The sequence below is a fragment of the Salvia miltiorrhiza genome, chromosome 3 (assembly GCF_028751815.1).
Source record: "Salvia miltiorrhiza cultivar Shanhuang (shh) chromosome 3, IMPLAD_Smil_shh, whole genome shotgun sequence".
NCBI classification, from domain to species: Eukaryota; Viridiplantae; Streptophyta; class Magnoliopsida; order Lamiales; family Lamiaceae; genus Salvia; species Salvia miltiorrhiza.
Window position 1 is genome coordinate 42467158 of NC_080389.1, and position 25283 is coordinate 42492440.

Below are 25283 nucleotides of genomic sequence, written 5' to 3' on the forward strand. Positions count from 1 at the left end.
AGCTTGATCCTTAGCTGGTGTCTAGCAGTAGCCTTCAACTTCTTCAGTTAACCACAACAACTTAAAATACTTGTGATATTCAAGCTATGTTTTGGTCATCAACAGAGTTCCATCCTTGGATTTTGGCCTTCCATCAAAACATAGAATTTTCTCAACAAAAACCGATCCGCAATCGAATCGATAAAATCGTCAATTTCGGTCGGTTTAACCGAACCGAATGATTTTTTTCTTTTCGAAATACCTATTTTCAATGCTAAAAAATCATATATGATAATAAAGAAACCTATTTTGAAATTCTAAAATTCGAAATCAAAGCATAAACTAATTATAGTAACAAAGATTCACAAATCTTAAAGACTTAAAGTTAAGCAACAACATTAAAAACCTAACCAACCATTATAGTTTTCCAAGTCTCATGTCTCAACAAGACAACGCCACTTAGTTAATACCAATATTCGAATGAAATAAAACATCACAGAGCTCCAAATCATCTCTTACTTGTCTTCAATTCTTGTTTCTTCAAACCTTCTTTTGCTTCAAGTTTCCACCAAATCATCATTGACTTCACCGATGCCAAGACTTATCAAAGCTCCAAAATAAAAAGTATAAACAATCAAACAATAACAAATTAAACAAATTTCTTATAAAAATAATTGACAAATTAAAAAAACCTTCTTCATGCTTTTGAATGCCCTCCAAATTCGATTGTAATAAGTTGCTTTGACTTCCTCAACCAATTTTGAGTACAAATAAGACTCTCAACAATTCTAGGAGTTAATGAACTCCTAAAAGGATCAAGAAACCTTCATCCGGTGTTAAAATTTGACTCAGATGCAATCGTAAAATAGGTACCAATAGTATATGTTAAGTGAGATGGGCAAGAATAGGCAACCTATGTTGGTTAACCTTCTAGCGACCTACTATGTTGAAGCTCTTTGTAGCATCAACCCCCTTTTCTTTCTCGGCTACATAGACATCCAAATCATTCGAAAATTCATTATTTATGAAATGATTTTGTTTTTTGAAATCAACAAATAGATAATGAGTTGAACTAGAAGATTCTAAGGCCTGTGACTTTGAAGCTTGATCTTTCTCTTGAGTTGCCTGTATGATTTGGGGTTGGAGTAGGATGCAAAAACTTGTAAGCATCATACAATTGATAAAGTTCATCTTTCACACTTTCAATTGCTTCCCCAACATATTTTCCATACACCTCAACAGTCAATTTATAGAAAGTTTTCAACACCAAACTCAAGTTTTTTTTGCATTATCCCAATCCACACAATCAAGTACCCCTTCATCTTTCTCAAAATTAATCTGATAAAATGGATCTTTAACTTAAAAGAGTTCAGAAGCTTTCTCAAACTTGCAAAAAACATCCAACATCAAGAAAGTTAAATTCCATTTAGTAGGTACATCCAAACACAAAAGACTTTTGCAATCATTGTTTCTTTTTTGCAACAAAGTTTAAATCTTTCAAGTCTAGCAGAAGATTGCATAATAATAATATCTAATAGCATCCATAATCTTTTTAACCGACACATCCAATTCTTGCAACCCATCTTTTACAACTAAATTAATAATATGAGCCACGTACACACACCTCATATGAAGAAATTTCTCTCCCATCACACAACAATTACGAGCAACCAATTTGTTTTCAAAGCCATAAGACAAGTATCATTCAAAGAAGCATTATCAACTGTGACTAAAAATACTCTCTTAATTCCTCACTCATGCAAACAACCATCAATTTGTCTACCAATGATATCACTCTTATTTTGTGCAGAAGTTGATGATTTTTTATGCAAAACTCAATCCTCATGAATCCAATGAGCAATAATGCACATATACTTAATCCTTTGCAAAGATGTCCCAGTATCTATAGTAATACATGCACTTAGGGGTGCCACGGGCTAACCGGAACCGGCGGGTCAACCCTGAACTGGCCCGAAAGTCAACGGTCCAGGCCCGGACCGTTGACCACGGGCCAGTTCTGGGACCGGCCCGCCAAGGAGCTCGGTCCGGCTACGGTTCAAGGGGAGGGTGGCCCGCCGGTTCGGCCCAGAACCGCCGGGCCCAACCAAATTTTTATTTTTTTTTAAATTTTATATTCAAATCATACATATTTTAATGTAGGATAATTTTAACTAAATGTAGTTTCACTATTTATAGTGTACTACACATGGTAGAGAGTCATACAATTTTCAATGTGGGATAATGTAGCTTCACTATTTATAGTGTACTACACATGGTAGAGAATCCTACATTTTTCAATGTGGTATAATGTAGCTTCACTATTTATAGTGTACTACACATGATAGAGAATCCTACATTTTTCAATGTGGGATAATTTCAACTTAATGTAGCTTCACTATCTATAATGTACTACACATTGTAAAGAATCCTACATTTTTCAATGTGGGATCACTCAACCTAACTTATAAATATATAACTTATATTCATGTAATAACTTATAACTTATAACTTATAAATATATAACTTATAAATATGTAACTTATAAATTATAAGGTCTAGGGATCAATTAGTTATTTAGTTAGTATCAGTTAGTTTACTTATTCAATTTTGAAGATAATGTAATTTGTATCCTTGTAATATTTTTTTGGTACATAGAATAAATTCAATAAAGATATCTATCTTTACATTTTTATGAATTCATTTGAATTTTTTATTCCCAATGTGTTAATTATTTTTCCTTTATTTTATTTCAATTCAATTGTCATTTAAAGAAAAGATGACATAAAAAATATTATTATATTATTAAGATTTTTAAGTTGAGTAAATTTGAAATTATTTTACTTGGTAACTTGAGTAATTACAAGCTTTAAAAAACACAACATATATTTAAAAATTATATACTTATATGACAATAATATATAAGTTATTAAGTAATTTAAGACTTTAAGTTGAATAATTTTAACATTTTAAGTTTTTAACATCATAATTTATAAAACTATATAATATAAGTTGAGTAATTTTAATATTTTTTCAACATTTGTAAAGTAAAAACTATTACATGAATATAAGTTATAAGTTACAAGTTATATATTACATGAATATAAATTATATATTTATAAGTTAGGTTGAGTGATCCCACATTGAAAAATGTAGTATTCTTTACAATGTGTAGTACACTATAGATAGTGAAGCTACATTAAGTTGAAATTATCCCACATTGAAAAATGTAGGATTCTCTACCATGTGTAGTACACTATAAATAGTGAAGCTACATTATTCCACATTGAAAAATGTAGAATTCTCTACTATGTGTAGTACACTATAAATAGTGAAGCTACATTTAGTTGAAATTAACACAAATAATTTAATTTCATTAAAAATAATATAAACAAAAAAAAAGTAAAAAATCGGGAACCGTCGGTTTTCGGCCCGGCCCGTAACCGCCGGTTTCGGGCCTGAAAACCGGCCCACCCAGAGACCCTAAGGGCTGATTCATGTTCAGCATTCCGGCGGCCCAGAACCGGCGGGCCGCGGCCCGGTGGCACCACTACATGCACTTGAATAAGAGTTTTTTAAAAATCCATCAACGTCATCTTCTCATCCTCAAACATCTTATAAACATCACGTGATATAGCCCATCCTGAAGGTATTTTAAACTTAGGTTGTAATGCAACAAGAAACTCTCTAAATCCTTCACCTTCTACAATTTTAAAAGTCATCTCATATTTGATTATCATTTCAGCCAATTTTATCCTACAAAAATATTGATGAAACCTCCAACTACTCAAAGTACCAGATACAGCAGACTCGACACCCCTACCTCAAGTATTGGTTGTAAAGATAATTGAGATTATCTTAAATCTGAACTACAAGGGCGATTCTTGCATTTATCCAAGTGATTATTAAGTGAAGTCATACTGTTTTTTCTGGAATTACAGAAGTAGATGGTACCACAGTATTTGCACCTCACTTTGTTCCTTCCATTTTCATCAACAAACTTCGTAAACTGGTCCCATGCAGTTGATTTTTTTTTTTGTCTTTCCTTGTTGATGTTACTTCGAGCTGGGAGGTGGCATGCGTTGGGCGGTCCCATTTCTCCATCTTTTCTATTTTCAGCCATAAATCTGCAACAAAATAACATTTTAAATTAATAGTACTAATAGGTTTTCAGATTTTCAGATTTAAATAAGCAACAACAACATAAATCAACAACAAAAGCCATAGATTTTCAGATTTTCGAATTTATATAAGCAACAACAACATATAATCAACAACAAAAGCCATAGATCTTCAGATTTTCATGTAAACAATAACAACCACCATAAAGTTTCAAATTTTTATGTAATCATGTAAGCAACAACAACATATAATATATACAACTATAAATGCCGATTTTCGGACATAGATGTTCAACTATAGATGTATTTCGGATATAGATATATACAACCAGGATAAATCAAACTGATAAGACCATTGCAACGCCAACATATGCTCAAAATGAAACTAATGATTTTACTAACAGAGTCAAAGATGAATAAGTACAGAAACAAAACCATTACACAATGAATGCGAAATTCATTAGAGGATTTAAACATTCCACAATTTAATTACCTGTGGACTGTGCAACTTATGCCTCTGTGTCGTGCACCGAACTGCCGACTACCGAAGAGGGATCGCGCCGGGGAAATGGGGATGTTGTTGTGTGCTTGTTGCTGTGTTGAAGGGGGAAGGCCGACGCACGGCAGGTCGTGCCGACAAAGGGGGAAGGCCGATTGCGGCCTGACCAAGAGGGAAGGGAAAGCCCGATTGCAGCCTAGCCGAGGGCGAAGGGGAAATGCCGATTTTGGCCTAGCCAAGAGGGAGGGCTGAATGGTCGATTGTTGAAGGGACCCAGGTGGATGACGTGAGGACGAATGAATGAACAACGTCGCGCCGGTGGAAGACGACGGAAATGGGGGAGTGAAGGAGGAGGGATGCAGTTGTTGTAAAGTGTGAAATTCATAAATCTAATTTTGTATAGAGTGTATTAGTGTTTTCAATAATAGAATTAAAAATAATACTCCCTCCATCCCACTAAGTATGGCTTCCTACTTTTGGGCACGATAATTAAGAAGAAGAGTGATTAAAGGATAAAAATGATAGATAGTGGTGGAGCCCACATCTTTTTGTGAGAGAGAGTAATTTCTTTTTTTGGAACAAAACATTATTAATGGGATAGACAAAAAAGGAAAGAGAGCCATTAGTAATGAGACGGAGGGAGTATATATTATGTATTATGTAATATAAATGATATATATATATATATATATATATATATATATATATTAGTTTGTTCGGTGACTGATCAAAAAAAATCAGAGGAACTGAAATCAATCCGATTTTTTTTCGATTTTTCATCTCAAAAATCGAACCGCAAACCACACCGCACCAAAACACCGCGGTTCGATCAATTTTTTCGGTGTGTTTCGATTTCTACATACCTATAATAACCCATTATTTTAAGGGTTAATAGCCGGAAAATACACGAACTATTTTCAAATTTGCATATTGCACATCACCTTTAAAATTAGCTCCAGAATACATCATCTTTTAATTTAGTTGTAAATTGCACACGCCGAAAATTCCGACAACTCTTAAGTTTGACCGACGATGACATGGACAACCACGTGACTTTTTTTACATGCTGGCAAACCACGTGGGCAAAACGACGTCGTTTTGATATTTTGAAGAATAAAAAAAAAATTTTAAAAATCCTTGATTTTCCGGCGAGCCATTCCAGAATCAGGCGAGTCATCGCTTTCCCTCACCTCCACCATAACCACTAGCACAAAAATCTCCACCACAAAAATCAAACACCAAAATCCGCCCAGCCCAGCCTTTGAATCGAAGAAATCAAACATCAAAATCAAAGAAATCAAACATCAAAGAGATCAAAACACCAAAACCACCAAAAATGTGACGTTAACATATTACCTCAAACTTCATCACTCATATAAACGTAAGAGCAATAAACTTTGAATCTACAATAAAGTGGTACAAGACTATTGAGTAGCGACCAAAAGGAAGGGACCAAACCATCTAGAGCTTCAAGCATAAATGAAGTCATCCTCGATATCAAGCTGCACATGTCGTACCTGTATAGTCTCCGGAGCTTTCGCAAGACCAGGAGGAGGGCCGGGCCTTCTGCTTAAATCCCTAAATCTCCCCAAAAACACCAAAACCCCCAAAAATTCTCCCCATTTCAGAAACCCTTTTGCTTAAATCCCTAAATCTCTCTGAAATCCCCTCTCCTTTCTGTCACCGCCACAGATCTAGATTTGCGTCGCCTCCACCCAGTTCGCGCCGCCTCACCTCCACCATAACCACCACCGCATATCTAGTTTTTTTTTTTTTTTTTTTTTTTTTTTGCAGATTTCCAAATTTCCAAATAATTAGATTTTTTTGGGGAAGAGGGGGGTGACGCTGATGTTGTGCGAAAAGAAGGTGGCGGTGGTGCGTCTGGAAAAGGTGGCGGTGGTGCTCGGCATCAACGCCGGTGAGGAAGAATGGGGGGCACTGTTGTGAGGCCATTTACGTAGAGAGAGAAAGCAGAAAAGGCCGGTGAAGAAGAACTGGAAAAGATTATCCTCTTTTTTTAAATTTTTATTTGGGTAAAGTACCAAATACCCCCCCGACGTTGGCGTCCCTATCGCGTATAGCCCCCCATAGTCAGGGTCAGCGCTGTTTACTACCCTAACGTGGCAAAATCGTTGCAATTAACCCCTGCCACTTAACGGACGTTAACACCGTTAGATTAAATAATTTTTTTTATTTTTAATTAAGGAATAAGACGGCAGAGCCACCGTTAACACCGTATAATGGAATCGGCTGCTGAGCCCTTGTCCTCTACGGTGGAAATAAGACGGCAGAGCCACCACAGCTGCCGCCTGCCCCCTTCTTTCTCGTTCTCTCTTTCTTTCTCACTGACACACACAGACAGACACGGTGATTGCTGCGTCGCCACGCCGTTGCTTCATCTCCTCTAGCGAGTGCCGAGCTTGCAGAACCAGTCATGGTTCGACCCTGTAGTCGAGGACAGCGCAAGTTGCGCGGAGAAGAAGAGGTTGGTTTGCCGGAGAAGAAGGCCGCGCTTAGGGTCAATAGGAAATGGCAATCGGCGGTGCGGCGGCTGAAGATGGCTGACGACGGAGGTCAGATTGGGAAAGGACAGCGGCACCGCGCTACGCGCAAGGGGGGCAAACCCTAGGCCGCGCGTTTAGCCTGAAGCTCTTCCACCATTTCGCCCCTCCCTCAATCCAACTCCAATCCCAAGCTCCCACCTCCAAGAACCCACTCTATCCACTCCAAAACCCACAAATTCTCCCAAAGTCGAAATCTTTCCATTCGGGCCGTCGTAAAATCTGCGCGATGCGAACAAAATCCGATGATTTTCTTGAGAAGATCGAAAAAAACGAATCTTTACTAACCCCCAACTCGAAACTGGTGAAATTTCTCTTCTGGGTGTTTCTGTGGGCGTCTGTCTCCGTTGGGCTATACGCATTTTCCGGCGATGCTAAAGCAGCAGCAGCCGATTCCATTATACGCTTCCGGTGAGAGAGAGATACAGCTGGCCCACCTTAATTAAAAATAAAAAAAAATTATTTAATCTAACGGTGTTTAGGGCCGTTAAGTGGCGGGGGGGTTAATTGCTACGATTTTGTCATGTTAGGGTAGTAAACAACGCTGACCCTGACTATGGGGGGCTATACGCGATAGGGACGCCAACGTCGGGGGGGTATTTGGTACTTTACCCTTTTTATTTATACTCATTCAAAACGACGTCGTTTTAAATGCCGGTGAGTCCACGTCTGAAAATTCCGAGCGCCACGTTAACACCGATCAAGGTGGTGGTCAACGCATGTGCAAATTGCAACAAAATTAAAAGTGATGTATTCTGGAGCTATTTTTGAAGGTGATGTGCAAAATACAAATTCGAAAATAGTTCGTGTATTTTCCGGCTATTAACACTTATTTTAATCATATCTTCGGACCAGTAAATGCAATGACTATATGTTGCATCTTCCAGTTATTATCATAAAGATTATGATTATCAATTTGAGCCAATTTAGTGATCTAAATTAATATATCAATATGAGATACACAGCTTATGATAGTTCGGTCTTTTAGCTTCGCATGACATATCGTGTTCAGATTTTTGTGGAAGCATTGGCTATGATTTTTTTAAAGCTTGGGCCCTGAAGTTATTTTAATTATTGAACTGCCTTATGTTGAGCCTTATTTGGGTCGATATTATTATCATTCCCCTATTTTATTTAAGCTCAACTAAAGAACCAATTTAGATTAATTGATTAATTAGACTCAGCTGCTTTTAATTACGGATTAATTTATTATGAGATTATTAAGTGATTAATTGGATTAGCTACTTTCTTAAATTGATGAAATAGAGCGAGGCCTAATTAATTAGCCAGCGGGTTAGAACACCCTAAAATGAGCGGATTAATTATAGATTATTAACCAGATCTCATAAGATGAGCCTTAATTATATTTTATTAATTTAATCATATACTATGAATCATTAATAAAATTTCTATATTATTTCAGATAATAACTTGAATAAGAGATATTCATAGTTAAATTACGCATTCTCATTAATTGAGAATTTTCCTTAGTTGGTTGTCTCACTTTATATTCTCGCACTAAAAGGTCAAACACGAGTGATGTTATTCAAGGAGTCACTGCACCGTAGTAAAGCTTTGCTATAATTAAATGTTATGTTTAAGTGTTACTCATTCCGTCCACGATATCGTTTTCACTTTTGCTATTTTGGTCCGTCAAGAATATCATTTTCACTTCCATTTATAGTAATAGCGTCCCACAAACTCACCTCAAAACAATAGTGGGACTCAAACTCCATCCACAATAATACCAACTACTATCCCCATTTTCTTAAGACCCGTGTCGTGCACAAAGTGAAAACAATATCGTGGACGGAGGGAGTATTTTTTTAAAAATCATTTGAATCGAAAATATTTAAACTATTGTCTTGACATAAATGTTTTGAGATTTGTGTATGATATCTATCTGCTTTGGCTTTGCCATTGATGTAATCGACTTCGGATCCTAAGTGGATAGTTATCATGCCAATAGTGACTATGAGTCATCGAGCAGGTTGGCCGGTCAAGTGTCCGTGAGAGGTGACCACCTCTCCGGCACACAACTTCAGATATGATAGATTACAAGAGAACTTAGACTGATCAGTTGAACTTTAGAATCACAAATGAATTTAGTAAACTTCAGCCTTTTTAGCTAAAAACCCCTTGTTGTACTGTTACGATGGTATGACAATTTACAGTTTATACAAGCATGTATATAGTTTTGGCATACATGCCCACTGAGTATCCTCATACTTACCCTTCATATATTTATAAATGTGCAGGTTGAGCAGTGACTGAGAATGATGAAGTGACAAGCAAGGCTTTTGTCGTTGTTATATGAATGAACTATTGGGATATATGTCTTCATACATGTAGTCAGATTATGTTATTTCGTTGCATATTTTTAAGTACTTTGTTATTCTTAGACAAGTCAATTTCACCCAAACTTAAGATGATAGGTTGTTGAAATTGTATGAATCTCTATGATCAAACTTCATTTATCTTATGAATCTCTTTTATTGACGTTGATTCTGACTCAATCCTTTATTAAATGCTATTCACTTTCTTTCTATCCCTGCTTCTAATCTCCCTCCCTTAATCACAGTTTTTTGACTTAACTATTCTTAGCTTAGTCCGGTCGTGACAACACCCCTACTTGACATACACACACACACACACACATATATATATATATATATATATATATATATATATAGGGGTGAGCTAAAATAAAAACACCTTTTAGATTATAAAATATGAACTATTTTCAGCCCTTAAATAATCAAGATCTACGATTGATTCATCACCTTGTTGGATGAATTTATGGTCCCGAGTTTAAATCTCATAGGTAACAAAAAATTTAGTTTTCGCAATTCATACATTTACAGTGAATTCATATATGTTCTACATAGAACTCGTACATTTTAACTAGTTCGTATTTTATATATTAAGAAGTGTTTATACCGTAGTCTATATGTATAATATATAAGGTTAAGTATCAAATAAGCCCCTAACATAGAGCCCCTTATTACGTATAGATTCCTATAATCGAACTTGGTCCAACTAAACCCTCAACCTACTTAATTTCCAACAAGCAGGCCCTCTTCCCTAACGACGACTTAACGCCGTCTATTTTTAATTTTTATTTTATTTTATTTTAATCAGCGGCAATGGCATTGCTACTGTTCCGTCTGAGTTCAGAGAGGGGTGGTAGCACGTGTGCTCCAGCGGCGGCCCTGTTGCTGTTAGTCGGAGCAAGAGACAGGGGACTTGGGACTACGGGAACCCAACTTTTTGTCTACCTTTAAGATTCGAACTCAGGACCATAAATTCATCAACAGAGTTACGAATCAACCGTAAATCTTGATGATCTAAGAGCTAAAAATGATTTTATTTTATATCTCAACAAGTGTACTTATTTTAGCCCTCTCCTATATATATATATATATATATATAAAAGTAAAGAATATGCTATATAATTTCCAAATGGGTTGGTTTGGAATAATTAAACCTGTAATTAGCTGTATTAACAGAGAGTAGTATTTTATTTTGGGCGAGAGATTGTCAGTATCCTCAACAAAACCAAAAACTTGTTCAGCTTCGGAAGATTGAGTTTCAGAGAGTAGTCCCACAGTTCCACTACTCAAATCAACAAACGGAAAACTCTCTTTCCCAAACCAAATTCGCCGTTTAAGAATCGAACCCAATCATCGAATCGATGGATTCGCCTAGTGAGAAGGAGTGGCTAGCATGCTGTGGGAGCGCCAAATTTGCTCAAGAAATGGCCTCTGCCGCTCCCTTCTTCAATCACCAACAAGCCGTCGATGCTGCCAGGGATATCTGGTTCAATAAAGTATCCATCTTTCTCTCGATCTCTCTACATATGTGAAGATTTAATGAATGATTCCTTTATCCCTTTTTGTGCTCTTCTTATTTTATGTAGGTAGATGTGAACGGATGGCTAGAAGCGTTTGCTGCGCATCCTGCAATCGGCGAAAGCCCTTCCAAAACCGTCAAAAGTCCAACCAGTGCTCAGTTCAGTTTCTCGCTCTTCTATTGTCTCCTCATTTATACGTAAATTACCTAGTGTTTGTTCGTGATTTCTGATAAACCATTGTGATTGCAAAATGTAACTGCCCAATTTCTAGCGGAAAGAGAAGAAAAAAAGAGTAATCTTTGAGTTGCTGCTGGCATATTCTTGATGGTTCAATCCAATTTGTATCACAGGATACAATTAGAGAATGTGGATGAATTAAGCCGTTGTGTACATTGTTGTTTTTTTTGGGCGTGCGCTAAACTGAAATTGCTTGTGTCGCTTTCATAGAAAATAACATCTTATTGAGAAATTTACGCATCTTAAGCAACATTCCAATTCGTACAGTTTTCTCACTAAATAGTGGCCTTTTTTTACGGCTTAACATCTCTTCTGATGTTTTGAGTTCCTATATTTGTTTTATAAGGAAAATATTTTTAAGTTTTGAGAGAAGCAAAAAAAAGATTGGAATTGTATATGTCAAATTTCGATTGTGGTTTGTTTGATGTGGTGAGATTTATTGTTCTCATCTCTAGCAGGAGACGATTTTTTGTAAGCCTGGAAATGATAAGTTGTTTTTGTAACAGGTGGAGCAAGGGAGAGCAATCGACTGCTTTAGCAACTGCTACTGACGCTACATTACAGGTATCTACAGTTTAACAAGTGTGCTGTTATGTTTTTGTATGTTACTTATCATTAGCAGTTGATTTTTGAAACCAAATCGAGCAACTTCCCCTCAGTTATAACCTATAAGCCTGAAAATATTTTAGTGCTCAAGATTGTTGCAAGAATGGTGCCAGAACAAATATTTCTTTAGTTTCAAACATTCTAATGATTCCTAATGACATCTAGTGATGTGGAAAGATGCTAATAAATATAAATTTCATGTGATAACATAGACATGAAGATTATGAGAAACAATCAGAAATATAAATTGTATCTTGGCATGCCTTTTGCCGTTATAACCAGTCTCAAGGCTACATTATTCTCTAGAACTGAACATTTTCTTTCGTTTTAGATGTTTGACCCACTAATTTTGTAGGAGCTATATGAATGGAATGCTCGCTACAGACAAAAGTTTGGTTTTGTCTTTCTCATATGTGCATCTGGAAGAAGTACCCCTGAGATCCTTGCTGAGATTAAGGTAAATGTCTTGTTGCTTGGGTAGACAACCTTTTGAGGTCATTGTCCGTGTAGGAATAAATCTTTATAACTGCTCTTATCTAGTTTGTAATGTGGTTTGATGTTCAAGCCTCTGTCAAGCTTTATAGTCTACAACTTATATAATTGCAGGAAATATGGGAGACATCATCTTCTTTTAATTTCTTCCCTTACTTTATGTTGTTGTATCATGAAGATTGTAAAACTCTGTGTGTGTGTTGTGAATCCATTTTAGTGTATCAGAGAATTTAGATTTTACTATGATAGAAAAAGAGCTTTGTAGTAAGTGTTTCCGTGTTTCTAGTGTGCAACTAGCCTTCCATTTTGTTTATTCTTCCAAAATAAGTTTGTTGTTCCTTTGACATTGTTTCTATTGTGATAAAAAACATTTTTTCTGTTACTGGCACATTTCGTTGGATGCATTTTCGAATATGAACTGATAATTCCTTAGAAGTGAATCATATTCTTTCATGTGCTCTGAACGTCCAGTTGTGGACATTGCCATATATGCCTAAATAGAAGTATTCATGTGATGGAAAATCTTAGGCTAAATACTATCAGACCTTGTACAATTGTATTTCAATTTTTTTTTTCATTTTTTAATTATTTTTAACATATTCAAGAAATTTTAATAGAACTTCATTGAATAATCATTATAAATATAATGAAAAATAAAGAAAAAAAACAAAATTCATGATTTGTTGAGTCTTGAATTGATAGTTTCAATTGTATAATTCATATTTTGATAGTTTTTATCTTTCAGGTCCCAAATTGATAGATAATCTTTCGTTCGGGCCCTAACACTGCTAGAGTTTATTGGCTAATTTAATCCTCTTTTATAGATTAATTTTTTCTCACATCTTCATTTATTCTTTTCTTCCTTCTTTTCTTCCTTCTTTTGTTTTTCTTTTCTTCTTTTTTTTTTTGGGTAGAAACGGTACCATAACAGGCCAATCATTGAGTTTGAGCTTGCAGCCAAGGAACAAATGAAGATCACTGAACTACGTATCACTAAGCTATTCCCAGCTTATGCAACTGCTGCTTCCATCACCAAGACCCCTCATAATGCAGATGTGCTGACAAAAGCAGGAGGTTCTGTCTCAGATTGGCTATTTCCATTTCTAATATTTAGTTTATGCTGGTCCGTGTTTTACCTGGTTTCTTCTCGTGTTTTCGAGTTTCTGGACCCTAACTTATTGGAACATGAGGAACTTTAAATTGAGTAGAAGCTGCTTTCTCTTCACTTGGAAGTGCTATATGTAGTGTGCAGGTTGCGGTGGTAGATTGTTCCCAAAATACCCCTGATGTAGTTTTTCTCTAAATATGTTTTAGAGAGTTGATAGAGAATTATGAATGAGTCTCTCTTATGTTTTTTTCATGCTGTTTTGGGCCGTTTGGCTGTGATGTGATTATCAAGACTGATTGCTTTTCCTTAGAACCCTGAAATTTATTGTGAGACCATCAGCTTGTAACTTGTACATACTATCTAATAGATGAAAGACAATAAAAGGTTAAACAAGGAGGAAAAAAGAAGAAGGGGGAAGAGAGAGAGAGAGAGATGTAAGAGAATTCAATGCAATCATAGAACAATACAGCTGCCTGTTTGCCTTCATACATGAATATGCATTTGTTGGTAAATTCTTGATATGCCATAAAGATTGTGAAAACAAGAATTTCGTAACTTGTAAAGTTTTAGTTATGCTTTCAGATTTTTCTCTGAACTTGTTTCTGCTTGGTCTGATGCTCTATGTTAACTGTAGAAGATCGCATGAGTGTGATCGGAGGACATTTGGCTACTGCTGCGGCCGAGCCCTCAGGAGGATTCACAAGGACACGGCCACCAATCACGACCCACATCCTTGATGTAGCTCGTGGGGCTCCAGCTTCTGGCGTTGATGTGCGCCTGGAGATGTGGGCAGACAAGCAATCACGGCCATTGTTTGGTGAGGTTGATTCGGATTGCTGGAAACTTGTGGGTCGGTCAAGTACAGACAGAGACGGGCGGAGCGGTCAGTTGATGAGTGTGGTGGATGTTCTGAATCCCGGGATATATCGGATTAGTTTCGACACGGGGAAGTACAACCCTGAGGGGTTTTTCCCGTATGTGGAAGTAGTGTTTGAAGTGAAGGAATCGCAGAAATGGGATCACTTTCATGTTCCTTTGCTGCTTTCTCCATTCTCTTTTTCCACGTACCGTGGGAGCTAGACTCTTAAACATTCGATAATGGGATGCGAAATTGTAAATTTTCATGTTCAAATGTGATGTTTTCTTATGGAGATGCTGTTGAGGTGTATTTTCAACCAAGTTATTGTGTGTCTATATCTTGATGCAGCCTTTAGATGGCTAAACATAAAAAATTGTGTAATTTAATACTTGCACTCTAAAGTTATTGTGTATCTATATCTTTGATTCAACCAAATTATTTCTATATATCTAGGGAGAGAGAGAGAATAATAGGATCGTATATAATAATCACAAAAAGTTACTCTATCCCTTCACAAAATATAGTTATTTTTTGTTGTTTTGAGACATTTACAAAATTTAATCTCTTTTCTTTTTGAAAACTTTCTATCACATTGTGGACCCATTTCTCTATTCATAATAAAGTTAATTATTATTATCAATACTAATTTATAACTGAGATCCTTCTCCACTTATAATACACTTAATTATTTTTATTAAAACTCATGTCGTCCATTTTTAAAATTATTTTTTGTGAACGGATGGAGTAATTTATTTTATTTTATTTATTACCAACGAAAATTTTAGTAGTAAATAGCATATTGTCCTCGGTCAATTGTATTACCGAGAGATTATCGATTAAAGTACATCGTTGTGATTTCTGATGTTGGTAAATATTTTACCGAGGAGAATAATCACTCGGTAAAATTACATCGAATATTTAGTCGTTTTATGCAACAATTTTACCGAGGGAAAATTCCCTTGGTAATCCCTTAGTAGATGTGTAATTTCCATCAAAGCCATTTTCCCAAGGTAATACGTCGGTCCTTTTATAATAAAATTGAGGATTTTTCTCTCAATAATTACTCGGTAATTATTGAGTAATTATTATTTTTTCATGAATTTACTAGGTAGTCAAAGTTAGTGGATATATATTTTAATAATTGAAATTTAAAAAATAACTATAATTTTAAAATATGATGGGAAAAAATAGCCGTTAAACTGCTCTTTTATATAATATATAGATTTTTATATTTATTTTGTACCTAGTCACGACAACCTATTTCTCAATAAATCCAACTACAATCACATCTTTTTATAATATAAACATAATTTAAAATTCATTCAAATTCAACATTGTCCAATATCCAACAATTTGTACGCGCGTGCATCACACACACACACATATACATACACACACACACACACACACACACACATATATATATATATATATATATATATATATATATATATATATATATATATACACATTGAAACTAACAATATGTGCATATTAAATATCATAATAATGTATTCAAAGTTATTAATTAAAGTACAAAAAATAAATCGAAACCTTCTGAGCCGCTGTTCCTCGGCAGTTGGGACCTTATGAACTACTGAACATTTCTTGTGTTCCCCGAAATGACTCATCCAACCGGAGTTTATACTCGCGCTCCTCCTGAATTTACTACTGCATCTCTCCAAGCCGAGTATCAACATGCTGCGAATGGAGATGAGACGTTTGTGATATACCACCACGAGGCTCTATGCAAGGGTATCATTGCTGAACATCCTTTGTTTTTTATCGAGGTGGCCTCTTATCACCTTATCCACATATATTTGACTCAAATCAATACTCTCTTCCCGCTGCTCAGCAATCCCCCTCACTCTTGCCTAATTAGTGGATATTACAAGTCATAAACATTGAAAAAATTATTTCATACTTTTTAATACTACTATGCTCTACTTTGTGTGAGAACATCTCATAATTAATTTCATATATTTAAATAATCATGCTTCCATATATTTACAAACTTTCAACACTCAAAAAATCTTTTTTTTTGCTAAATAATCAATGCTTCTTGGTATTACAAATACAAGGGTCATCGCGGAAAAGCCAAGATTCATTAGAGCATCCACAATGGGGAGACGCTATAAGGTAGTCTCCACCATAGCGCCTCCCATCTCCAGTGCATTGACTCTATAAGAGGCGCTATAATCTTCATTTTCATTTAATCCAATTTTTACTCTTATATTTTAAAATTTAATATTTCATTAAAATTTAAAATAAATATTACATTAATTAAAGTAAAAATTAAATAATTTAAATAAATAAAATTTAAAATTCAACATCAATTAAAAAAATTACGATAATTTAAATCTACACTACATAAATCCTCTACGCCTAAGCACTTCTTCGACCATGTTCTTGTGCCATGCCAATTGAGCATCTGACATATTAGAAGTGTCCGTGTTGAAAAGTTTGAAATCGAGCTCCTCCCTTCTCACCTCGGCTTCTCTAATTTTTGTTAGGGCAGCTTTGGCTTTTATTTCAATTTGTTTGGATTTTGCTTTGGTGATGAAATTGGTTTGGGTGGTAAATTTATCGATTTCGTAGTATTGCGTGTTCTCCGTCGAGGATTCCACTCTCTTCCCCTTGTCTTTATCATGTTTTGCCGCTTTCTGACCTTGGGGACTTGTCGTTGTTGTGGTCTGCCCTTCCGAGCCCTTCAACTTCTTGGAGGAGTGCATATCCTCGCCCTAAGATGGAAACCGCTGACACTCGCACAAGATCATCCAACTTTGAAATGCTTGAATTGGACTCCATTGTTGGCATCGTAGATTTCTTACGCCTGCTGAGTGATTTGCTCATCACTCATTCCGCTACCACAACTGGCTTTACGTTTGTCGTATATCGTTTCCCACACCATGAAGTCCTTTTGGACTCGTTAAAAGTGAAACTTGATAAGTTTGTTCTCACGACATGAGCTCCATCAGGTTTAATGTCGTTGAATCTCTGAGTGATATCTCCCCAATATTGGGTAGTCTCCGCCCACGACATGCAGATGAGCTCCGTCTCAGCGTACGTGGACATGTACCCTGTGTGGGAAGACTTTGGCTTCGGGCCTCCGACGGCTTCGGCTTCAACGACGGGCGGTGGGTTCGCCGGGTTGGCAGAGAGCCTGGGGAGAAAATATTCGAGCTTTGAGAAGAAGGCGCGAACCCCATCATCGGGTTGGAACTAAGAATACCCGAACCTCGAGCGTAGTTCTTCATGTAATCGTTGAATTCACGATCCATTGTTTAACTAAATATGAGAGAATAGATGGAGAAGAGATGGAAGAAGAGAGAATTGTGTTGGATGTGAAAAATGAAGTCTAGAAGAAGCGATATTTATAGAGAATAAAAGGAAAAAAAAAAGAAAATTTGGGAGAGAGTTGTTATTGCCCCAAACAGTTAAATAAAAATAAATTAATTTCGCAGCAAACAGTCTTTTTTGTCAAACTTTTTTCATATTTTTTAAAATCATGCGAGTGCTATGCGCACGATCGCTTTTTCTCACCTCTGCACCCGGCACGCCCAGCACGAGCTGGGGGCACGCCAGCGCAGCGTGCCGACTCGGTCCGGCGCGGTGGGTGCTCTTAGAGCAACTGCAGCGCCGAGTGCGAAGGGGGGATCGACCCGGGGCGTAGGTGGGTGCCGCGCGCTGGAGACGCGCTCAGATGCGAGGCGGGGTCGAGGCTTCAACCCGGGGCGAGAGAGGAGAGTGTATGGCGCTTCCGAAGGACGCGCCCAATTTTTTTTTTAAAAAATACAAAAATCGTTAATTTTTACAAAATTCGACCGTTAGCTATTTTTGTTTTTATTTTTTTTTTAAAAAAAAACGACCGTTGCATTCCAACGGCTATTTTGATTTTTTATTTTTTTTCTTTTTTTCCCTTTCTATAAATACCACTCTTCCTTCCTTTCTTTCAAATTCACCAACATCTTCAACTACAATTCTCTCCCAAAAACAATTCTCTCTTCTACATTTCCAAAGATGGATCATGAGTTCGATGAATACATGGAGCAACAAGGCGGATCGAGGGTTCCAATGATGGGGTTTGCTCCATTTTCACAAGCCTCCAATGTCTTGGGTACAGGAAATGTTCCTACGCCGGCGGCGAACGCCAACGTTCAAGAAGAGTCGGAGGAGGTGAAGCCGAAAGCCAAGGGCACCCGCGCTGCATATTCTAGCGAGGAGTCCGAGCTCGTGGCAATATTGTGGGCGGAGGCAACCCACAATCCTATTTTGGGGACCTCCCAAAAGTTGCTCCAATATTGGGGAGCAATCGCCGAGAAGTTCAACGCGCTCAATACGTCGGGAGCGCCGCCGCGAAAGCCGGATCATCTCAAGTCCCACTTCGCCCGTGTCCAAAAGGAGACAAAATTCTTCGAGGGCTTCTACAACACTTGCAAGGACAATTGGGGGAGTGGTATGAGCGACGATCAAATCTTCCAACAAGCCCAGACGATGTTCGAGGCGAATTTCAAGAAGCAATTCTCCTACGTCAAAGCTTGGAAAGTGCTTCGTGACTGCCAAAGATTCACGTCGCAAGCCGGGGATGTCCACTCCGCCAAAAAGTCGAAGGGCTCCGATGGTGGAGCAACCACTACTTCTTCGGAGCCGAGTGTCATGGCGAGACCCCAAGGCCAAAAAGCGGCAAAGCGAGACAAGGGCAATGCGAAGAAGGGAAAAGTGTCTTCGGGAGGAGGATCGACGTTCTCCGACGCCCTCGAGAAGGTGGCCGAAAGCATGAAGGAGCATGCTCTCAAAACGGGGAAAATCGCCGAGGTCAAAAAAATGCAAGCCGAGATGAAACGAGAGGAGATGGATATGAAGCTCTTGAACAAGGACACGACGGGTATGACATATGCACAATTGGCCTTGCACAACTACCTAGTCCAAGAAGTGCTCAAGCGTCGAGGGCTTATTTAAATTAGGAAATTATGTTATTTTTTATTTTATTATCGTATTTTAATTATGTTTTTAATTTTATTTAAATTATTGTAATGTAGAATTTTAATTTTAATGAAATTTGAATTTTAAAAATAAAAGTGTAGAAATATGAATTTTGTGGAAATGAGGATCTAAGCACCCACCTAAGACACAATGCATTGGAGAGGGGTGTATCTTAGGTGGGACTCACTCCTAAGACACCCCTCTAAGACACCACCATTGTGGATGCTCTTAGGCTTTAGGCCCTTTTTCCATTATGGCATCAACTAATTACTCCCTCCGTCTCAACTTTTAGTATCCATTTGAGAGTGATACGAGTTTTAATAAAGTGGTTGGGTGTGTTGTGAGTGGAATAAGAGTATCATCTTTTATGTGAGTGTAAAAATAATTAAAGTGGAGCGAATGTCCCACCTACTTTTACTAAAAATATAAATGAATACTAAAATATGGAACGACCAAAAAAGGAAAGAAAAATACTAAAAGTTGGGACGAAGAGAATATTTTTATTTATCTTTCCGTCGCAAATACACTCGGTTATACCCAAGACTACCTCTTTTTAAAATTAATACTAATACAATTTTGTATGCCTAATTAATTATGTACTTCTTGTTAATTAACTTTATAGTAAAATCCTTTTCCACAATAGATGCGCTAGTGTATAAGATGCGCATAAATATACTAGTGTATAAGATGCACTAGTGTAGTGTATAAAGATCCTTTTCCACAATAGATCTTGTTTTACTATAGTAAAATCCTTTTCCACAATAGATTAACTTTATAACAACAAAAAATCTTAAATCTTGTTTTTCGTTGCACTAGTGTATAAGATGCGCGTCTAGTATATTTATGCAACAATTGTATGATGAAAACTGAAATTAGAGATTGCCATGAATTACATCGTGTCCACTATTTTAAAACCAACTTCATTGACAAGAAAGAAACTCTCCAAGCTTAACATCTGTCGTCTACTTCAACCATTGTCTATCTACAGAAAAATCTTATTTATAGAAAAGTTATACTCCAAATAATTGCCTATAAAGTTTCTTCTCATCATTTACATGCATTTGCTCCAAATTCAGAAAATACAACGGTGAAAGTAAAAGTTTAGCGAAGATGCAGGCCATCAAGGAGAAGATAAATGACTTGAAGGAAATCCGAAAAGCCAAGGCTGAAGCAAAAGAGGGGGAAAAAGTAAGAAATTTTCTATATCTTGGAATCCTCATTCTTTTTATAACTCGTCATATATCACATAAATTTTAAGACTTCATAAATATACACGCCATAGATAGTTTTGTAACATGATAATTAGTATCGTGTTTGTGTCCTTATCAAGTTTTGTAACATAATAATTCGTATCGTGTTTGGGTCAGATCCGTATCGTTTTCGTATAACATAATATTTTGTATCGTATAACATGATAATTACTATTATTATTATTATTATTATTATTATTATTTCCTAACTAGGGAATGAATTTGTTGTCTCCTGTTGTGTCAACACGAAAAAAATTGTGTCAGCTTCGTGTTCGTGTTTGTACAAATCATATCGTGTTGGTGCCACGCAAATCCTTGTTCATATTCATTGGTATGACGTCGACACGATAGCGATCAGACACACACCATGTGGGCAAGTAGCTATAGATATATATGTGAGTAATGATTGAGTTGTGTAGGCAGAGAGAGAGCTAGCAAGAGCTCGACTGGAGGTGGCTCATGAGGTGAGGATGGCGAGGGAGGCTGAGGCGGCGATGGATTATCACGTCCAGAAAGCGGCGGAGAAGGCGGCGGAGCACGAGAAGAAGTTCCCTCAGGATGGGTTAAGGGCCGAGGATGGCGGCGATGAATCTCATGGCCGGGCCATGGCCAATTCTTCTGAACCACCTGCGCCTTATTCATCTGATCTTTACAGCGGCGGCGCCGCCCCCGATTCCGGCCACAACAAGGCCAATTTCATCGACGCAGCCTCCTCTCCCTCGGAAGCCGCCGCCCCACCATCGCAGAACAATTTTCTGTAGACTCATCATCCATTTCCATCCGCATATATATAATTTCTCATCATGAATAAATTAACTTGTGCAGATGCATTGCTTTTTGCAATCAGCTGCTGCCATATTTTTACTTTTTTTTTTTTGGTTTGATTTTAAAGTACCAGCTTCTGTATTTGAGAATTGTATTTTATTGTGGTGCGTGTCCTCGTAAAATAGTTAATTAGTCATGGAAATTAACGAAGTAAAATCAAAGATGTAATTAAATCCTTTGTTCAGGAAAAACATTTTATTTTGTCATTTGTTTTAGAGGTAACCGCGCCTAAATACATGAATTTTTATACATCTCTCATTTTATATACATGAATTATTAATTTTGTCTTCATATGCACGCAATTTTAATTTTTTCTAGTTTATTCCAATAAATGTTGAGGTGAAAGGCTGTAGTTATGGGTTTATCATCATATTGATTTAAGGGTTTGAGATTTAGGTGTGCACGATTAGGACTTCGAGTGATAGATTCGTGATTTAGTTGCGGCAGCAGGAATTGTCAACATGACAGTCAAAATCACCAAAGTACACATACATACACTCCTCTCTCTCTCTCTCTCTTACACACACACATACGAACGCGCGCACACGTCAAACCCTTCCCCTTTCCCCACCCCCGCAGACCCTTCCCCTTCCACCACCCGCTGGCTTCGCCGTTCGCCTCTCCATCAATCCAATATCTTATTTTTCAGCTTACAGCAACGCCGTGTTCTCTATCCCTCGACCGACGGGCAGCAGGAGCCCTCAAGCTGCCGCCACCGCCGATCTTTCTCTCCATGGCTCGACAACACCTGCCACCACACGAAACCAAGCCCCTAAATTCATTCTACAGCCTAGGCGATACACAATAAGATCACACCAGGCTTCTGCGGAAATTCTGGGGGGCAATTTTAGACGATGAATTTTGGGGATGATTGAGGATTGGGAGGCAAGGATAAGAGAACAAGTCTGGGGTTTGTCGTGATCAGTGCAGTAATCAAGCGGGCGTTTGCGGAGGTTTTGGGGTAGGGCAATTTCCTTCACTCATCCATTAATGGCTTCTGGAGGTATGGCTTCTCATGTTTTCACATGATATTGACATTGATAAAGAAAAGATAGGTAAAGATTGTTTAGCTTGTATTGCTTCTGATTGTATTTCTTGGATTTACAATCATTCATTTATACTACAAAATGTAAGATCATAGTCGTACAAAAATCCCTATGATTAAGGGATTTTTGTTCATTCCTGACTTTGCATGCTTCATTTATTGCTTTGTTCATTTTTGACTTTGTAGACTCCTTTTCTTGACTTTTGTATGTTCAACACTCCCCCTCAAGTTGAGTGACGGGATTTCCGATACTTAACTTGGAGAGAACTTCTGAAAAACTTTTGAAGTCCACAGCCTTTGTTAGAATATCAGCGAGCTGATCTTCAGACCTCACAAACGGGAGCTCCACAATCTTTTCCTCAATCTTCTCTTTGATAAAGTGCCTATCCACTTCGACATGTTTAGTTCTATCATGTTGAACTGGGTTCTCAGATATGCTGATGGCAGCCTTGTTGTCGCAGTACAATTTGCACGTCTTTGTTGGATGAAGGCCTAATTCCATCAACAATCTTCTTAGCCAAAGAACTTCGGTTAACCCACTCTTGATCCCTCTGAATTCTGATTCTGCACTTGAGAGAGCAACCACTTTTTGTTTCTTGCTTCTCCATGAGACAAGATTTCCTCCCACAGATGCAAAGTATCCAGCTGTTGACTTTCTGTCATTTGGGTTTCCTGCCCAGTCAGCATCAGTGTAAGCTTGTATCTCAAGGTGTCCAGCCTTTTTGAACAGCACTCCAGAGTCAAAAGTCTTCTTCAAATATCTCACAATTCTGAGCGCAGCTTCCATGTGGTCAGCCTGTGGTTGATGCATGAATTGACTAACAACACCAACAGCATAAGCAATGTCAGGTCGAGTATGGGAAAGATAGATTAGTTTCCCTACCAGACGCTGATATTGTCCTCGATCGGCTAACTGAGCTCCTTCCACAATTTGTAGTCCATGATTTACGATAATAGGAGTTTCTGCTGGCTTGCAATCTAGCATCCCAGTTTCAGCTAGGAGATCTAGAGTATACTTCTTCTGGCTGATGAAGATCCCCTTCTTTGATCTGAGAACTTCAATTCCGAGGAAGTATTTTAGTTTCCCTAAGTTCTTCATTTCGAACTCTTTGAACAAGCTTTCTTTCAACTTCTGAATCTCCTCTGTGTCATCCCCTGTTATGATCATATCATCAACATAGATGACTAAACAAGATATCAGATTACCTCGTTTCTTTAAGAATAAGGTGTGATCTGAGTTGCTTTGCTGGTACCCAAACTTCTTCATGGCTGCAGTGAATCTTCCAAACCAAGCTCTGGGAGACTGCTTGAGCCCATATAAGGTTTTTTTCAACTTGCAAACTTCACCCTCTCCAAAATCTCCTGAAAAGCCTTGAGGCACCTCCATGTAGACTTCTCTCTCTTCTTCAAGCTCTCCATGTAGGAAAGCATTTGTAACATCGAACTGATGAAGATCCCAGTCCTTATTAGCAGCAATTGAGAGGAGTACTCTGACAGTGTTCATCTTTGCAACAGGTGAGAAGGTCTCCTCATAGTCGATTCCATACATCTGTGTGTATCCTTTTGCGACCAATCGAGCCTTGTAACGCTCAATAGATCCATCTGGTTTTCTTTTGATTGTGAAGACCCATCTGCATCCTACAGTTTTCTTCCCCTTTGGTAGTCTACACTTATCCCATGTATGGTTTCGATTCAGTGCACCTATTTCTTTTTTCATGGCATCTCTCCAATGTGGAATTTTTAAGGCCTGTTCCGCATTCTTTGGGATCTCTTCGTCATACAAAGCTATTTCATATGCAGCGGCAGTTTTGGAAATGTTCCCTTTGGCGATACTCCCAATAGAATATCGAGAATTTCTCCCAACTTTCTCGGGGGTGTACCGTTTCGGAGGAATACCTCGAGTACTTCTTGGAGGTAACATATATCTCCCTCTATCCTCCATTTCCTGTTCTGCTTCATCATCTTGAACAGTAGGGTTATTGACATTAGAGGGCAAAATGATGGGTTCAGAAGTCGTTACCTCAGATATCAGGGTTGGAGAAGATATGGGTGAAGTAGAGAGCGGAGACTGTTCATGTGTAGATGGTGATTGCTCGGTGGCCAGGTTAACTTGCTCTGTTAGATCTGCTTCCAGGTCCGGAGTTGGCAACCAACTTAACAGGTCATCCTTACTCTCCCCTTGACTGGTAAGGTGGTTGTTGTAAAAATACTCGGTTTCCAGAAAATTGCAGTTCATGGTGGTTAAGATTTGACGTGTTTGAGGATTGTAACACCTATACCCTTTTTGATTAACCCCATAGCCAACAAAGACACACTTAAGAGCACAAGGAGAGAGCTTTGTTCGTTCATGTTTAGGAATATGAACGAATACAGAACACCCAAAGATACGAGGTTGAAGAGTAAGGGCTTCAGGTATTTTAGCAAGGGTAGAAAATTTTTTCAAAGGAGTTTTAAGCTGAAGGGTTCTTGTGGGGAGACGGTTTACAAGGTAAACCGAGGTTGCAACCACTTCTGGCCAAAAGGAATTGGGTACTTTTGACTCAATCATCATGGCTCGAGTCATTTCAAGTAAAATTCGATTTTTTCTTTCAGCAACACCATTTTGTTCAGGAGTATGGGGGCATGTAGTTTGATGGATTAAACCTTTTTGTTGACAAAAATGTTTCATGGAATGATTAATAAACTCCCCCCCATTATCTGTTCTAAGGGTTTTAATATTTTTCTGAAATTGAGTTTGCACCATGGTATAGAAATGAATAAATTTTTCAAAAACTTCAGATTTGTGTTTTAGAAAATATACCCACGTCATCCTAGTGCAATCATCAATAAAGAGCAAAAAATATCTAAAACTTTGACCCCCCATGATAG

At 37.6% G+C, this 25283-nt stretch overlaps 2 protein-coding genes across 3 annotated transcripts; both read left to right on the plus strand.

Moving 5' to 3' along the window:
• Nucleotides 1–10627: 10627 nt before the first annotated feature.
• Nucleotides 10628–14747, plus strand: LOC131015862 (uric acid degradation bifunctional protein TTL-like). Of its 2 annotated transcripts, none has more exons than XM_057944303.1 (6): nucleotides 10628–10986; nucleotides 11077–11168; nucleotides 11754–11811; nucleotides 12209–12310; nucleotides 13260–13419; nucleotides 14088–14747. In XM_057944303.1, exons 1-6 carry the CDS (start codon nucleotides 10852–10854, stop codon nucleotides 14531–14533), a joined length of 993 nt encoding a protein of 330 aa, XP_057800286.1. In that variant the 5' UTR covers nucleotides 10628–10851; the 3' UTR covers nucleotides 14534–14747. The 2 variants fall into 2 exon arrangements, with proteins under 2 accessions (XP_057800286.1, XP_057800287.1); XM_057944304.1 differs by having other exon boundaries at nucleotides 10640–10986; nucleotides 14091–14747.
• A 5578-nt stretch (nucleotides 14748–20325) lies between these two features.
• LOC131015865 (late embryogenesis abundant protein 6-like) lies at nucleotides 20326–21576 on the plus strand. Its single transcript, XM_057944308.1, has 2 exons — nucleotides 20326–20483; nucleotides 20965–21576. The coding sequence occupies exons 1-2, from the start codon at nucleotides 20406–20408 to the stop codon at nucleotides 21304–21306; spliced, it is 420 nt and encodes a 139-aa protein (XP_057800291.1). The 5' UTR covers nucleotides 20326–20405; the 3' UTR covers nucleotides 21307–21576.
• Nucleotides 21577–25283: the final 3707 nt, after the last annotated feature.

Bases quoted from the DNA above. Each gene is read 5' to 3' on its own strand.
- LOC131015862 (XM_057944303.1), top strand. From the start codon at position 10,852: ATGGATTCGCCTAGTGAGAAGGAGTGGCTAGCATGCTGTGGGAGCGCC. The intron at 10,987-11,076 runs GTATCCATCTTT...TATTTTATGTAG, and splicing joins GGGATATCTGGTTCAATAAA to GTAGATGTGAACGGATGGCT. The intron at 11,169-11,753 runs GTTCAGTTTCTC...TTTTTGTAACAG, and splicing joins AAAAGTCCAACCAGTGCTCA to GTGGAGCAAGGGAGAGCAAT.
- LOC131015865 (XM_057944308.1), top strand. From the start codon at position 20,406: ATGCAGGCCATCAAGGAGAAGATAAATGACTTGAAGGAAATCCGAAAA. The intron at 20,484-20,964 runs GTAAGAAATTTT...TGAGTTGTGTAG, and splicing joins AAGCAAAAGAGGGGGAAAAA to GCAGAGAGAGAGCTAGCAAG.